The sequence below is a fragment of the Trifolium pratense genome, linkage group LG6, assembly GCF_020283565.1.
Source record: "Trifolium pratense cultivar HEN17-A07 linkage group LG6, ARS_RC_1.1, whole genome shotgun sequence".
In the NCBI taxonomy this organism is placed as follows: domain Eukaryota; kingdom Viridiplantae; phylum Streptophyta; class Magnoliopsida; order Fabales; family Fabaceae; genus Trifolium; species Trifolium pratense.
In genome coordinates this window covers 42,242,206-42,260,586 of record NC_060064.1, presented here as the reverse complement: position 1 = coordinate 42,260,586, position 18,381 = coordinate 42,242,206, and the positions used below count along the sequence as shown (strand labels likewise).

Below are 18,381 nucleotides of genomic sequence, written 5' to 3'. Positions count from 1 at the left end.
ATCCATTTGTACTGTTGGATCTTGTTTTTGGTCTGCCCTCCCACAAAAGAAAAACAAACAGATACCATAATAGAAGAATACAAAAATTGATGAATCTACTGTTTCAGAAACTGAATTGTGCAACTTTATTTAATACAACAAGTGCTCTCTTTATATAGAGGAGCTTACAACTGATGAAAGCAGTCACACCTAAGCCAGCTCAGAACCCTAGCTAGCAAGATATCTAACAAATTCTAACAGAATACAATCATTTATCAGTGTCACTAACTTAAGGGGTGACTACTCTATTAATATTAATAAGACACAAGAAAAAGATAAGGATGTTATTATATATACAATAGAGTTTTTCAATGACTTATTGAAGTTGTCCTAGTCTGATCATGCAAAGTTGAGTCTCCAAAGGTGATTTTTCTGCTGCAAGCATCTTAGATACTTGTTCCATTGTTGGACGAGAACATGGATTTTGCCTCAAGCAAGCAAATGCCAACTTTGTAATCAAGATAACCTCCTCATCAATCGGTTTCATAACTTGTTGAGGTCGTTCATCTAAAACATCCATCAGCAACATATCATTAGCCATTGGCCTTGTAGATGGTGACAAAAATAATGAAATGAGATCTCCCGGATGTTTTCCCATTATGATTTCTAATGCAAGTACTCCAAAGCTGTATACATCACATTTCTCATTCACTTCCATTGTTTGTGCTAACTCTGCAAACAAACAAATTAACCTATAAGTTATAGTTTGCACAAATTAATGAGTTTCAATATTATATGTAAAATGATATTATCTATATAAGAGTGGAAATGATTCTAACCTGGTGCTGCATATCCAAAAGTGCCTGCAAATTGGGTCCAACTAAGTAAACCAGGCTTTAGAAACTTTGCTGTCCCGAAGTCGGAGACGTGAGCTTCATAATCAAGATTAAGAAGGACATTCTTGCTTGATATGTCGCGGTGAATAATTGGAGGTGAGCAATCATGATGCAAGTAGGACAAAGCATTGGTCACACCTTTAACAACATTCACTCTCTTTTCCCAATCAAACGCAGTGGCTTGTGTGTCATTGTTTAGGATATGATCTAAGCTTCCACCTTCCAAGAAGTTGTAAACCAAAAATGAGAACTTAGAATGTGAGCAAAATCCAATAAGTTTAATGATGTTCCTGTGTTTGATTTCTGCCAAGGTTTCAATCTCACTCTTAAAAGACTTTGAACTGAAAGTTGACATTTCTTCATCTGTTACTAAATGAAGCTTCTTAACAGCTACAACCGTACCTGCAGACAACTCTGCCTTGTAGACATTTCCTTGACTTCCAACTCCAATGAGATATTTATCATCAAAATTCTCAGTAGCTTCAATTATATTTTCAAACATCATTTTTCCATCATGACTCCAAATTGAAAAGAGTACTCCTTTTTGTGCTTCTTCTACAGTTTGGCTTTCTTCCTTTGGTTTTTGTCTTCGACGCAAAATATACATTGAAATTCCAACCATGCACAACACAAATATTAGAGCTGCTAACGCAATGAATACTGATCGGAGGACATTTTTGCTCTTGTTACTATGGTTTGTTGCACAACGAACCAAACCTGTGATATTTCCACATAAGCCTTTGTTATTTTTGAGTGATTCAAACGGAGCATTAAGAAAAGCTGGAATTTTCGGAAGTGGCCCTTCTAACCGGTTGTCTGATATATTAACAAAAACCAAACTCCTTTCAAAATTTTGAGGAATGGTTCCTGCAAGCATATTGTGTGAGAGATTCAGCATTGACAACTGCATCAAGTTTTCAAGGGTTGTTGGTATTTTTCCATTCAAAAAATTTCCACTAAGATCAAGTGATTCCAAATCTGAACCAAACTGCACGGGAATACTTCCTACGAATTTGTTTCTGCTCAAATTCAATCTTCGTAACCTTGGTAGCTTTGCAACTTCCATCGGTATCGTTCCACTCAACTCGTTTCCTCCGAGATCCAACTCATTAAGTATTGGCAGCAATCCAAATTCTGTTGGAATGTTATCTGTAAAATGATTGTTACTTATCTTAAGTTCCACTAATGATTTTATGTCTCCTAATTCCTTCGGAAGTTTCCCGGTCAATTGATTCGAAGAAAGATGAAGTCTACCTAGCTTGGTTAAACCAATAAAATCCAATGGTATACCACCAGAAACATTGTTGTTGGATATCTTGAAAGTATCAAGATCAAGAGACTTCCCCCAGTTAGATGAAATTTGGCCATGAAACTTATTGTCACTCAGATCAAGGTATCGTAAATTCGGATATACACCAAAATCTTGTGCTATATCACCTTCTATTAAATTTCCCTCAATTCTGATTCTTTCAATGGTATCACAGTGTTTCAAACTTGTTGGTACTGGACCCGTGAAATGGTTTTGATCAGCATTCAAGTACCTTAATTGTCCACCAGAACATATTTTCGGCGGCAAATGACCAACTAATTGATTCTCAGACACAACAAAGGAATACCAATTAGTAATGTTATAAAGTCCAACTGGAATTCTACCATGAAGTTTATTAGTAGCTACTTCAAACACATTGAGCCACTTCAAATCTCCAATTGAAGCTGGAATAGTTCCTGAAAGATTGTTTTCTTGGACACTAAAGTCTTCCAAATTTATCAAATCTCCTATAGAATCCGGAATCGATCCAGAAAAACGATTTGTTCCCAAATACAAAGAATATAGTTTTTTCAACTTTCCAATTGTAGAAGGAATGGTTCCAGAAAGGTGATTAATATCAAGTGCAAGAGTATCCAAATTAACCAAGTTTTGTATAGAATCAGGAATTGATCCAGAAAGACTCATGTTGTTAAAGTAGATCAATCTCAAGCTAGACAAATTCCACAAAGAGTGTGGAATTGGTCCTGAAATTTTGGTGTTATTAGAAAGTATAAGTGTATCTAATTTGCTCAAATTACCTATAGTTTCAGGTATAACACCAGTTAAAGAATTTCTTGTTAAATCAAGATAAATAAGATTTCTCAAGAAACCAATTTCTTGTGGAATTGAACCAATTAATTTACTTTTTGGAATTGCTAGAAACCCTAATTTGTTCAATTTTCCAATCTCAGGAGGAATAGGACCACCAGAAAAATTGTTGGTACCTAAATCTAGAAATAATAAATTGGATAAATTTCCTATTGAACTAGGAATTGATCCACTTAGTTTACATTGAGAAAGATCAAGCTTTTGTAAACTTTTTAATGTGCACATTTCTTGTGGAATGGAACCATCAAAAGGGTTTAAAGAAAAATTCAACACATTTATTTTTGACATGTTACCTATTTGTGGTGGAATAGTTCCATAAAAGTGGTTATTGTAGATATTTATGGTTATAAGGTTTGGGAATGAAGAAAATGGAAGAGAGTGAAGTGTACCTTTTAGTCCAAAGTTTTCAAGGTTTATGGTAGAAATGGAATTGGATTTTTTATCACAGGTAATTCCTTGCCATTTGCATGGATTTGTGGTATTTTTCCAAGTTGATAAGAGTGTTTGACTTTGGTTATCAAAGCTATTTTTCCATTTTAACAAAGCTTGTGATTCAGCTTGTGACCATGAGAGTGTTGGAAGGACTGAGAGAATAATGAACATAATTTGCCAGCTAGAGAGAATCATGATGAGTATGTGTATATGATTTGTGAATTTTCAGGGATATGTTATTCTTTTTGAGGGATATGTTATGTATATATGCAGAGAATAAACACGTGGGTGTGTGAATATATTTTTTTTAGTAGTAAAACAGTGGGTATGTATGTGTGAAAAAATTAGTCAAGAATATATGTTATTCTTTTTTTGGTAAAATAGTGGGTAATGTGTGAATATGGGGTTACGTTTTCTGACAACATTATTATATCGTTTGTGATTAATTAAATTTAGTTGTCAAATTCAGTCTGCCTCTTCCATAAAAAAATTAAAAAGAATTGTGAATGCATTGAGTTCGATTGCAGGGCAGGAACCACATTTGGACGGAGCTTAATGCAAATATTAATGCCACCTTTTTGTTTTTTTACATAATAACGCCACAATGTTACTCATTATGTTATTCAATGTATTACTGATTTTTTGCAAGTACGCTAATGACAAGACTCACACATTTAAATATAGAGAAATATGAAATTCGGAATTCGAACTCCAATCACTTTAATAATGTTCCTAGTAGTTACTATTTGAGGACAATTGTTTTTTAATTTTTATTGTGCATTAACTAAGAAATGATAATTTAACAAAGAATTTGTTTAACATGTACAATATTGTACATGTTAACGCAATTAAAATAAATAATTATTTATTAGAAAGTATATATTTTATATAAAATGCACATACAAACTTATTATTTATTTTTTTACAATTACAAACTTAACATGTGCAAAATTAATTTGCATATTAAGAAAAACCATTTTTCTTATAAGCATAGAAAAACCATTTAACAAATACTAGTAGTTTTATTTTTATTAATAGAAATTAAGGGTCGTAAAACGTGTACATTAGATCAATTAATTAATAAATTAACGATTATTTTATAAATTAAAAAATTATTTGGCGATCATTGTATTTTAGAGATGATAATTCCATATAAGAAAAAATACAAGTTCAATGTTTTATAAACATTAACTAACTTTTTTACATTTTTTCATTAAAAAATTCAATAATAACTATTATGAGTGATAAAAAATTCGAAAAAATATATAATTTTATTTTTTTTCTCGATTTTGATAAATAGTATTTAGTTATTATAATATTTTAAATGATAGAAAAATGATTTCTTTCAAAACAATATTCATTTACCTAGTAATTTAATGATCTAATGTATCGGTACATTGAAATTGTTCATATGTACCATAGAATTTGCCATTTTTTTTAGTAAGGAATAAAATAAGATGGTCCAACCTAATAAAATACAACACTTATTTAAAGTAAATTTAGTTTTTTTTTCCTATTTATTCATACAACTTGTGCCAAATTTAGGATTAATAACTTATTACTTCTTTACTCTCGTATTGCATTGCTCTCTTGATCCTTCTTGTCTCTTCTTACTTGTACTTCTTGTTCACCGGATCCCTAGTGTAAGTTACTTTTTTTATTCTATTACTTGAACCAACATCACATATGGTGGTTCACATTTTTTCCCGATTCATTATCTTATACACATACAGTAGCAAAATACTTCTTTAATGATTAGAGTGACTGCATATGTGTTTATAGTATATCTCCTCGATATTTTTGTCTCATAAGTGTCATACCCTAATTTTGTCCTACCCTCTTTTTACAATTATTTTTTTTATTTTTTAATTATTTTTCTATTTTTCACTTATTTTCTATTATTATTATTATTATTATTATTATTATTATTATTATAATTATAATCAAAAATTAAAAAAAAAAGAAGAGAAAAAAACAACAACACTGTTGTTGCTGCTATGCGCCTCCTTCATCCCTTATTTTCAGCTTCTTCTTTTCATGATCTTTTCCCAAAATAAGTTCAGTCTTCCCCATGAATGCACTCAAAGCAAAAGTGCAGCCACTCCATTCCCTTTTTGATCCCTGCCAAAACCATATTTTGTGCCAAAACAATAGAAAATCCAAACTCCATTTTATCCACTGGACATGAGAACTCAGCCATAAACTCTATAAATTGAGAGCCAAAAATCAGAAAAGAGGAGGACGATTTTTGAGGGGAGAGTTAGAGAGAAATCTGAGAAAGAAACATAAAAAGCTCACCTCTTCTCCATCACTTTTCCCAAATTCGAAATCCATTAAAACCACCTCCAGCCTTCAAATCTCTTCACCCAAATCACTCCAAACACCTCCTTAAGCTTGAACCCGCAAGAAAAACGAAGAAAACCATCAACAAAAGCTTACACAAGATTCAAAATAGCCAAGAAAGGAGTAGGTGTTAACCCACCTAAGCAAGCCTCAAAACAAGTAGGTTTCTAAACGTTTTTACTCATGAACACCTACTGAAGCTTTTCCAACCCTTAATTTTGTTTAATTCGTTCAAATGTGAATTTTAAAGTTTTTTTGGGTTTTAAAGTTTCGAACTTTTTTTGAGATAAAAACACCTTTTAAAAAATATAAGTTTATATTCATGATCTACGCATTATTTCGAGCGAAATGGTATATAAACTTTTGATTTTTGGTCAAGAATTGATGATGTTGTGTTTGGCCGTGAGCTTCACTTGAAGCTTTCATGGCTTCTTGTTGATTCTTCAACATGAAGAAGGTGAAGGAGGTTGAAGACGATGACGTGTCAGCGCTTCATTGGCACCCTCTCAAGTTTAAAACATGTCTGTTGGATCTGGTGAAAGGCTGAGATCTGTTTGATTATTTTAAAATCTAAGCCATCTGATGAATCAGAAAGCCCAGATCTGTGAAGCCTATCCCGCACCCTGATCCTGATGACACGCTGAATCATTTTTGTTCTGCTTGTTTTTTTGGACGAACTGGGCTGGGCTTGGTGTTGCAGCTTTGCTATTGCCTCACCCCCAGACCCCAGTTTACACCCCCAGTGGCGGTTTATTTGTTTTTTTAGTGCTTATTCATATAAGTGCTTATTCAAATAAGAGTTTGTTGTCTATACTTTGTTAGCTTGATTTGTTTCTTCTTCGTCTTGTTTAAATTTATTCAATACTTAATCAATAAATAGAATGAAAAAGGAAGGGACTGACGTATGACTTTCTCTACCCGAATGGTTTCGAGGCCCTGACGTATGACTCGTGTCTCGGACCATTCTCATTCTCAAATCTTAAAACACATAAAAAATATCTCTTAATCTTTTCTTTTGATTTTGTTAAATCAAATTAAAACGACTTAAGATTAAAAGGATGAAAAAGGAAGGGACTGATGTATGACTTTCTCTACCCGGATGGTTCCGAGGCCCTGACGTATGACTCGTGTCTCGGACCATTCTCATTCTCAAACATTTTCACAAAAATCCTAAAATCAACTCAACACACCCAAACCTTTTTCACTGCCCTCGCGCGCAGTAAAAGTAAAACCCTTTTCACAAAACGAGTGATGTTTTCGTCCTTTCTCCGTAACACAAACCACGCTTAAGCCTCCAAAGTGCGAGCATACAAGCAGCGTTTAAATACGAGAATGCGACTTAGACGTCATGCGTCTAAAAACAACCAACCCACAAACATTTTTTACCCTGAACTACGAAACCCTGATTTTCCCATTGCACCTGGGAATACGTAGGAGCAGGATTCAACATCTTGTCGGGCACAATAATAAAAAACAAAACATTTTCCCCCGCATATATAATAACATAAATAATAATAAAAACAAACTTTTTCAATTGATGAAGCAAGAAACGAGTAATCAAGCAAACATTAAAAAACACGTTAAAGCAAACAGACATTTCCCTCTAAAAGGTTCCCGTTGAGTACAACGGATGTGAGAGGTGCTAATACCTTCCCCTCGCATAACCAACTCCCGAACCCATTTCTCACTCCTCAAGGTTTTCTCGATATTTTCCTTTCCCTTCTTTGGGATAAATAAAATTCGGTGGCGACTCTGTTTCTTTTCTCGAGGATATTTTTCGCGCCGCGACAGCTGGCGACTCTGCTGGGGAATAAAACCTTTTGAGAGTTAAGCCTAATTTAGCGGGTTTTCGCTTGTTTGCTTTAATGTATGTTATTTACATTTTTGCTTTATTGCTTTTAATATTATATTGCATATTTGCTTGGATATTATCTGCTATATCTGTCTCTTCTGCTTCATCTCCTTTCTTTTTCCTTTTGCCCACTTGGGCCGGTTACTTGGTTACTGAGTGAAAAGTCCTATACCCGGACTTGAGGAAAACTTAAGACACATCGGGGGTTGATTGCTAGCTCGCCTGACGTATGACTCGAGGGTTGGCATGATACTCCCACTTGGGGTAGATTCGTCTTAGGGATATCGGTTCGCCTGACGTATGACTCGAGGACCGAAACGTTCCCTGGATGGATCCGTGACCTTGGGGACCTTTTTAAAAACCTATGACCTTGAACCTCTGTTTAAGAACCGAGTCGATGGTTGCGTTATGTTGACCTTCCCGGTTGATGTACCAACTTCACCTAGAGGAGGTTTATCTTTAGTAGATGTTTGTTATGAGCCGTTGCAACACGAACATCATCTCCTAAAGATTTACCTATGAATTTAGGAACGATGTCAAACCTAGAACAAACATGTAAGATTGGGATGGGTTGTAGGTAACTCTGAGCCGTTGGCCTTCAAAATTTACACCTAATCTGTTACGGTTCGCTTGATCTGCTGCATGGAATACTACTTGCATTCATGCATTCGTAACAATAATCATGCATGTGCATTTTTGTTTTCAAGGAACTAAACAAACACTAGTTACATAAGCATAAAGTTTTTTCAATCATGGGAAGTAAAAGTTTGAATTTTTCTTATATCCCGGAACGCTTATGATAACAATGTGTCTACGGTTCACTTAAACCAAAATGACTAAAAAAGGAATTAAAAATTTCGCATGCATTTTCATTCATAAATTGCATCTCATTCCATTCGTTCATATAACCAGTCATATTCCCGACGCCGGTATTTGACAAGAAACGTCTCAAGACTAGTCATGGAGAATTGGCAAGACCAGCACGATGCTTTGAAGGGCGAGGTAGCACAATTGACTGAAAAATTGGACAAGGCTCTTGAGTTGTTGATTAATCTGAACAAACTAGCGCAGCCAATTGTGGTTGAAACCGCAGTTCCTGCACCCCAAGGAGGAACTTCAGCAGTAAACACGGTTTGGCCAACTTTTGGTTTGCCCGTTGGGTATACTCCACAGAATCGGGTTGAAGTTCAACAGTCTCCTCAGAATACCCAGACTAGAGTCCCTCTGGTCCAACAAGGTTTTGTTTCACAACAAGAGAATCTGGATGATCCCAGAAATGCTTATCAGAGTCTAGGGTTATTTGAAGATGTGCCAAAGGTTAATTCTAATGTTCCTCAGCTAGAGGAAGCTCGACAGAAATTCAAGGCTATTGAAGACCGTCTAAGCATGATGGAAGGAGTTGATCCCTTAGACCTTGCCAATATGTGCCTAGTTCCAGACTTGGTGCTCCCGCTAAAATTTAAGGTCCCTGACTTCGAGAAGTATAAAGGCCTCAGCTGTCCAAAGAATCATTTGATTATGTATAGTCGGAAGATGGCCTCCTTTGCTAAAGATGACAAACTCATGATGCATTGCTTCCAAGATAGCCTCACTGGGGCATCACTCAACTGGTACATGCAACTGGAGGGGAACCGAATCCAATCATGGAGAGATTTGGCAAATGCTTTCATTAAGCAGTACCAATATAACATTGACATGGCTCAAGATCGTACTCAGTTACAAAACATGTCTCAAAAGGAGGGTGAGTCATTCAGGGTCTATGCTCAATGTTGGAGAGAGTTGGCTGCACAAGTTCGTCCTCCACTCTTAGAAGCCGAACTAGTGGACATATTCACTAACACTCTGCAAGGGGCATATTTTGAAAGAATGGTCGGCAGTGTTTCAACTGGTTTTTCTGATATGGTGAAGATAGGTGAGAGGATTGAAATGGGGATCAAGAGTGGTAAGATTCAAGCTACTATGGGCAATCAATGTACCTCAAAAGAGCCTGCAAACAGTTTCACCAAAATGAAGGAGGAGGAAACTAATGCTGCCACTCCCAAAAGAAAGGTCTTTGATCTGATTCCTATGTCATATGGTCAACTTCTTCCATATCTAGTGCACAATGGAATGGTAATTCCGAGGGCTCTAAAACCCATGACACCACCGTTTCCGGCTTGGTATGATGATAAAGCTAAATGTGAGTTTCATATGGGTGCTGAAGGTCATTCCATTGATAACTGCATAACATTCAAACATCTAGTACAAGAGCTCATCGACGGGAAGGTCTTGACTTTCAAGGATGGCAAGCCAAATGTGAAAGATAGTCCGCTGCTAGAGGCCGTCTAAAAGTTTAAAGGTTGCCAACCGGTCAAAAGGGAATCAAGCTCAAGGATTGATTATCATTAGACTGTTTTCATCTTTGTAATTTTCCTATTTGCGAAGTTTAATTTGTGCTTAAACTTGTTTATTCGCAATAGTAATCATAATAAAATGTGTATGCATGTTTGAAATTAATCTTTTCATGTCCATTCACTTTTCTCTCTTCTCCACAAAAGCAAAATATATATATTTCACTCATTTCATTTCTTTCATTATCAAATCCGTTTGAATAAAGATTGGAGGGAGAATGATGAAAAACAAAATAACCAAAGTTGCTACAGTATGCTTTCGGATAAAACTTTGTTGATGATGTAAGGCATTGTTTCAAATCCCCAAACACCGGAGAAATAAGGAAGATAATCCGTAGTCACCCCTGTTGAGCCTAGAAGTTGGTGTTTCTTTCTATTCGAAATAACCCGCATTTTTAACCCGGGGCAGGGTAGTGTTCAGTTAATTCGACCATGCGTTCGAGTTTCAAGAGAAAAACATCTCATTCGATGATCAATCACATTTTCTTCCTTGAACACATCACATGACGTTAAGGAAATAATAAGAGAGTCAAAAAGAGAATTTATTTTCCTCCACCATTGTCGAGGCAGTCACAATTCTCCAACAAAAAGAAGAAAGAAAAGCCCGCTAAGTCAAAACTCAAAATGACTTAGGCAAAAATTAGGGCATCCCGGTGGACTAGAAACTCAAAAATAGTTCAGGCAAAAATTAGGGATTACAAACAAAAAAGAGTGTCACCAATGAAAACAAAATCATGTGACCAAAAAAAAAGTAAGTGACTGTCACGTCAAAATTTATCATTGACCTCTAAGCCATTGTATCCTCATCATCGCATTTCCAAAATCTCTTGGAACTTGAGAGCATAGGTTGAATTAATTGAACGTAGGACTGAAGAATATCATGGAGAATGAGGTGGGTTAAAATAAAATTTTGTGCCTTATATCCTTTTATTCAAAAACCGTGAACCAGACCACGTTACAACCCTCAAAAGACCTAATTGAAGCAAGGTTTATTTCGAAAGCATGCGGTAGCAAGGTTGCGTTAACCTGACTCCCAAAATCTTTTGTTAATCACCAGTGTTGATATCATATTCTCACACCCTCCTTCACAACATTCATCCATTATACATCAATCTCATCTCAATATTGATTTCAAAACTAGCATACACATTGCATTAGAATTACCAATTTTGAATAAACAGGTTTATCTGCAAATCAACACTTAACAAAAAGGAAGTTTCATCTATGAGCAGTCACCAAGTGATCAGCAAGAAGTTCGATCCAATCTGGGGCAACTATCTCGGAACTTCAATTAACCAAGAGGGACTTTCCCTAGAAGGGTCATTCAGTACGGGAAAAATGCTCAAGACCATATCATGGAAGTTGCATCAAAACCCAGGTGTTCAAGACCTATTAAACTAGCTCACGATGTTCCTATTAGGGGCAAATCACCTTGGGATCCCGCTAATCAAGAGCGAACCCTTATGACTAGGGGCACCTGAAGATCATGTTGGCCCGGCCAAGAGCATTTCAAGAATGGGGCAATCAGGGTTGCACCTCCAAACGCCAGTTTGATCAAGAGCATACCTCCTAGAAAAGGGGCACCAATATCAGTGAGATGGCTAATGACTTCAAGACCCAACAGATTGGGGCAAGACAGGTTACACAGGGGCAACTCCTCCTCATACCTTCAAGGCGGCCAAGCCAAATCTAGCATACATCCGCAACTGTTGAGTCCGGAATGGGCGTCGGGATTATGTTGACACAACATCAGGCCACATTTCTACAAAAAGCCTTGAACATTCACCGGTTCTAAACCAATCCTCACCCACTGCAGGGGCATTCATAGTAACATTCAAATCATCACATTAATCATCTTCATGCATTAATCATGTCATTTCATTCTAGCAAATCGACATCACGCATTAATCATGTCATTTCATTCATATGGTATGCCCCATACCACAAACTCAATAACCTCGAGACTAGACAGCAAATCAAATATCCTCAAGCAAAAGTCCAATCGTTATTGGCACCCACTCAAAAGTCCAATTGCTATTGGCTCGCAAAAAAAAAAAAATCCAATTGTTATTGGTACCCAGCAAAAGTCTGATTGTCATTGGCACCCAAAAATCCAATTGTTATTGGTACCCAGCTAAGTCCAATCGTTATTGGCACCCAATCAAAAATCCAATTGTCATTGGTATCCACTCAAAAGTCCAATCATTATTGGCACCTTAAAAGTCCAATCGTTATTGGCACACCTCAAAAATCCAATTGTTATTGGTACCAACTCAAAGTCCAATCATTATTGGCACCCTGAAAGTCCAATCGTTATTGGCACCAACTCAAAATCCAATTGTTATTGGTACCCTTAAAAGCCCAACCTCATTTGGCACCACCCACAGCCTAATCACCATTGGCACCTGTTTAAGCCCAATTGTCATTAGCACCTACTTTGCAGCCTAATCACCATTGGCACATGTTTAAGCCCAATTGTCATTAGCACCCACTTTGCCCCCTAATCACCATTGGCACCTGTTTAAGCCCAATTGTCATTAGCACTCACTTTGCAGCCTAATCACCATTGGCACCTGTTTAAGCCTAATTGTCATTAGCACCCACTTTGCAGCCTAATCACCATTGACACCTGTTTAAGCCCAATTGTCATTAGCATCCGTTCGTAAAAAAATCCAATTTCTACTCGTCCCAATGATCATCACATGCACTAGACATGCATTCCACTTCATGCATTCATGCATCTCATGTATCAACAATATGCCTAACAAACAAAGACATATCATGCATATCATGAATCAACAAATTCATTTGCATTAGCTTTGCATCTTTAGGCATTAAGACATGCATAAACAATCATTGCATCATCCAAGATATTCATGCAGCAGATTCAAAGGTTTCTCTCCACAGAGTATAACCTTCAGCCTTCAATCTCGAGCAAGGTAGAGTCACCTTTTCCCCAACAAGTCTGAAATGAAAGATGTCTAGCTTTCTCCCCAGCGAGTCTCTTGAAGAATCCTTAGATAGGATAGCTTGAAAGTACATCCCCAGCAGAATCTTCTTGAAGAGCATCACCTCATCAGTAAGGATCAACCTTCAGCAAAAATGGCTGAACAAGATTATCTTATCCCCGGTGGGATCTCAAGATCACTTTACTTGCAAAACTCTCAAAGCGGAGTATCCCGATTTCAAAACTTTCAAAGCGAAGTGGAGAGCCAGAGTTGAGTTCAAAACTTTCAAAGCAAAGTGGAGAGCCATTGTTGAGTTTCAAAACTTTCAAAGCAAAGTGGAGAGCCATTGTTGAGTTTCAAAACTTATAAAGCGAAGTGGCAAACAAGATCAAAAGGGATTTACCTTCAGTGTGGGCGGCTGAATAAGATCCAAAGAAGATTGACCTTCAGTGTGGGCGGCTGAATAAGATCAAACCAAGGATTGACCTTCAGTGTAGGCGGCTGAATAAGATCAAAAGAAGATGGACCTTCAGTGTGGGCGGCTGAATAAGATCAAACCAAGGATTGACCTTCAGTGTGGGCGGCTGAATAAGATCAAGAGAAGATGGACCTTCAGTGTAGGCGGCTGGATAAAATCCAAAGAAGATTGACCTTCAGTGTGGGCGGCTGAATAAGATCAAACCAAGGATTGACCTTCAGTGTGGGCGGCTGAATAAGATCAGAAGAGGATCGACCTTCAGTGTGGGCGGCTGGATAAAATCACTTTCAAAGATTGACCTTCAGCGTGGGCGGCTGAATAAGATCAAACCAAGGATTGACCTTCAGTGTGGGCGGCTGAATAAGATCGAATCACGGATCAAGGGATTGACCTTCAGTGTGGGCGGCTGAATAAAATCAGAATCATCTCTACCTTGAGTATCCGACTTTTCCAGGGAAGTGGATCTCATTCTTTATCATCATCAAATTCATTTTTCTCCATGGAGCAAAATTAGGGCATTTGTATTTAATTACCTTGCACCTCAAGATTATGAAGACAAAGGTCATTCATACTCACGGGTCCAAAATAATTAAATAGGGGCAGCTGTCATACCCTAATTTTGTCCTACCCTCTTTTTACAATTATTTTTTTTATTTTTTAATTATTTTTCTATTTTTCACTTATTTTCTATTATTATTATTATTATTATTATTATTATAATTATAATCAAAAATTAAAAAAAAAAGAAGAGAAAAAAACAACAACACTGTTGTTGCTGCTATGCGCCTCCTTCATCCCTTATTTTCAGCTTCTTCTTTTCATGATCTTTTCCCAAAATAAGTTCAGTCTTCCCCATGAATGCACTCAAAGCAAAAGTGCAGCCACTCCATTCCCTTTTTGATCCCTGCCAAAACCATATTTTGTGCCAAAACAATAGAAAATCCAAACTCCATTTTATCCACTGGACATGAGAACTCAGCCATAAACTCTATAAATTGAGAGCCAAAAATCAGAAAAGAGGAGGACGATTTTTGAGGGGAGAGTTAGAGAGAAATCTGAGAAAGAAACATAAAAAGCTCACCTCTTCTCCATCACTTTTCCCAAATTCGAAATCCATTAAAACCACCTCCAGCCTTCAAATCTCTTCACCCAAATCACTCCAAACACCTCCTTAAGCTTGAACCCGCAAGAAAAACGAAGAAAACCATCAACAAAAGCTTACACAAGATTCAAAATAGCCAAGAAAGGAGTAGGTGTTAACCCACCTAAGCAAGCCTCAAAACAAGTAGGTTTCTAAACGTTTTTACTCATGAACACCTACTGAAGCTTTTCCAACCCTTAATTTTGTTTAATTCGTTCAAATGTGAATTTTAAAGTTTTTTTGGGTTTTAAAGTTTCGAACTTTTTTTGAGATAAAAACACCTTTTAAAAAATATAAGTTTATATTCATGATCTACGCATTATTTCGAGCGAAATGGTATATAAACTTTTGATTTTTGGTCAAGAATTGATGATGTTGTGTTTGGCCGTGAGCTTCACTTGAAGCTTTCATGGCTTCTTGTTGATTCTTCAACATGAAGAAGGTGAAGGAGGTTGAAGACGATGACGTGTCAGCGCTTCATTGGCACCCTCTCAAGTTTAAAACATGTCTGTTGGATCTGGTGAAAGGCTGAGATCTGTTTGATTATTTTAAAATCTAAGCCATCTGATGAATCAGAAAGCCCAGATCTGTGAAGCCTATCCCGCACCCTGATCCTGATGACACGCTGAATCATTTTTGTTCTGCTTGTTTTTTTGGACGAACTGGGCTGGGCTTGGTGTTGCAGCTTTGCTATTGCCTCACCCCCAGACCCCAGTTTACACCCCCAGTGGCGGTTTATTTGTTTTTTTAGTGCTTATTCATATAAGTGCTTATTCAAATAAGAGTTTGTTGTCTATACTTTGTTAGCTTGATTTGTTTCTTCTTCGTCTTGTTTAAATTTATTCAATACTTAATCAATAAATAGAATGAAAAAGGAAGGGACTGACGTATGACTTTCTCTACCCGAATGGTTTCGAGGCCCTGACGTATGACTCGTGTCTCGGACCATTCTCATTCTCAAATCTTAAAACACATAAAAAATATCTCTTAATCTTTTCTTTTGATTTTGTTAAATCAAATTAAAACGACTTAAGATTAAAAGGATGAAAAAGGAAGGGACTGATGTATGACTTTCTCTACCCGGATGGTTCCGAGGCCCTGACGTATGACTCGTGTCTCGGACCATTCTCATTCTCAAACATTTTCACAAAAATCCTAAAATCAACTCAACACACCCAAACCTTTTTCACTGCCCTCGCGCGCAGTAAAAGTAAAACCCTTTTCACAAAACGAGTGATGTTTTCGTCCTTTCTCCGTAACACAAACCACGCTTAAGCCTCCAAAGTGCGAGCATACAAGCAGCGTTTAAATACGAGAATGCGACTTAGACGTCATGCGTCTAAAAACAACCAACCCACAAACATTTTTTACCCTGAACTACGAAACCCTGATTTTCCCATTGCACCTGGGAATACGTAGGAGCAGGATTCAACATCTTGTCGGGCACAATAATAAAAAACAAAACATTTTCCCCCGCATATATAATAACATAAATAATAATAAAAACAAACTTTTTCAATTGATGAAGCAAGAAACGAGTAATCAAGCAAACATTAAAAAACACGTTAAAGCAAACAAACATTTCCCTCTAAAAGGTTCCCGTTGAGTACAACGGATGTGAGAGGTGCTAATACCTTCCCCTCGCATAACCAACTCCCGAACCCATTTCTCACTCCTCAAGGTTTTCTCGATATTTTCCTTTCCCTTCTTTGGGATAAATAAAATTCGGTGGCGACTCTGTTTCTTTTCGAGTGTTCACACTCGAGGATATTTTTCGCGCCGCGACAATAAGCTAGTTTTTTCTCACAAATTTATTTGTTTCTATTTTTAAAACATAATATTAGCGTATATTTTGTAACAACAGAAGTGTCAAAATAAAATAATAATAATAATAATAATAATAATAATGATGATTTTTGTTTGACGGGTCAGCCCGCCAACTCGCTTATCCGCCATTAAACGGAACGAAATATGATTTTAGACTAGGCCACCTGAATTGGCTCGGCTCCTCTCGTTCCGCTTTTAAACGAACTTAAGCGAGTTGAGTTTAAACGGGACGGACTTACCCACTTTGTCATCCCTAATAGAAATCATGCGTCAATTAACAATAATAATTACATATGTTCTTATATTAATTAGTAGTATCTTGTTCTTGGTCCATGATGACATGAGGTTCAACATAGCTTTTTGACTTTTAGGAATGAACTCGGCATGAATGATAAAGAACATAGAAATCTATCATAAAAAAATTGAATAATTCGAATGAATTTTCTCGAATGATCTGTTTTAAAGGAAATTTATTAATATTTGAACTTAATATCTTTATTAAATTTAATTTCCAACTTGATCACTAACTTTTTTATAAGGAACATTGATTAATTATCTAACTTGTGTTTTTTTTTTTTTTGACTCAATCTAACTTGTGTTTTTATATATCATCTTACTACTCTTATTATTAAAATATTTGCTTTTAGAAAATAAAAGACTCTTATTTTATTTTTTGGGTAATAAAAGATTCTTATAAAATATATACTTTCTATTTGAGGGATTATCCATTTAGTCTAGTTAGAAACATGGATGCATGACATGTGGCAAAATAACATCCAAGGGTTGAAATTAAATACCGAAAAATAATTTAATTAAAATAAATCTATCTTCCCACTTCCTCTCCACCACACGTAACAGAGTTTCCTTCATTTTCTTCTCATGGCAGCCGTCATTCTTCTTCAACCCAGCGCTGCCTAGAATTGTCTCTCCGTCCGTACCTGCATCACCCATCTTCCTCTCATAGCAGCTAGCCCCATCAACCCTTGCCGCCGCAAAATTAGAGTCAATCAAAGTTGCAACTTTAAAGTTGGATTTTTTTTGCAAAATAAAAAATAGAACTCCATAATTTTGATCTCAAGTTCTATTTAACAAAACATTAGAATAAACAAAAATCAATATTCACCAAAAAAAAATTGCAGTTTTGAAAATAATAATAGCTTCAAGAACAAAAGTGACGGCGTCGGCCGTCGGGTGGTTCATGTCGATGGTGGCGCTGTGTTGGAGGTGTTTGTTCTCAGCGGCGGTGGGTTGGAGATGTACGGCGACGGCAAGAGGACGAAGAGAGATGGTGAAGCAAAAGTGACCGAAATTAGGGTTGTTGTTTGTTCAAAAATGTTTCCCGGTTGCTTTCCAAAGTTGAGATTTTTAATCACATCCATTGAAATTGTTAAATGCCACGTGTCATTCATCGCCGGAGAGAATTGGATAAATAGATAGCTACATAAATGGAGGATACCTGGACTCAAAGGATACCTGGACTCAAAAAAAGACTCTTATTAAAAAAGACCATCTAACTACTATTTTTGTTTGTTTCTCATAATGCCAACAAAGAAAAGTAGTAGTTTAATCGACTCTATTAAAAAATGATAATGGTTTATAGGAAAATATGTCAGCCACGTGATTATAAAACTATAATTCTTACCTTATACAAAAAAGGAAAATATATTTCTTACCAATTAAATATTTTATTTTTAAAGAAAAATCAACAATGATAAAATTTTATCACGAAAGATGCCTGCTAATTTTTTTAATAGATAAATTAATTTTTAATTAAACCTTACTAACAAAACAATTAGGTGAAGAGTAATGAGAAAAATACAAGTAACATAAGAGGTTTTATATTGTATTTTTTTTCTTTTTCTAAAAATTCTTTCTAAGTTAAAAACGGTTTGCAAAAAAGACTAAGTATAAAAAGGATAGAGAAAGATAGACACAAAAAATTTATATTAGTTCACCTC

General features: G+C 36.2%; 1 protein-coding gene across 1 annotated transcript; it reads right to left on the bottom strand.

The window, feature by feature from the left end:
- Positions 1–101: 101 nt before the first annotated feature.
- LOC123892992 (MDIS1-interacting receptor like kinase 2-like) lies at positions 102–3,744 on the bottom strand. Its single transcript, XM_045942903.1, has 2 exons — positions 819–3,744; positions 102–711 (listed from the first exon to the last, which is right to left on the bottom strand). Exons 1-2 carry the CDS (start codon positions 3,637–3,639, stop codon positions 356–358), a joined length of 3,177 nt encoding a protein of 1,058 aa, XP_045798859.1. The 5' UTR covers positions 3,640–3,744; the 3' UTR covers positions 102–355.
- Between the last annotated feature and the right edge of the window lie 14,637 nt (positions 3,745–18,381).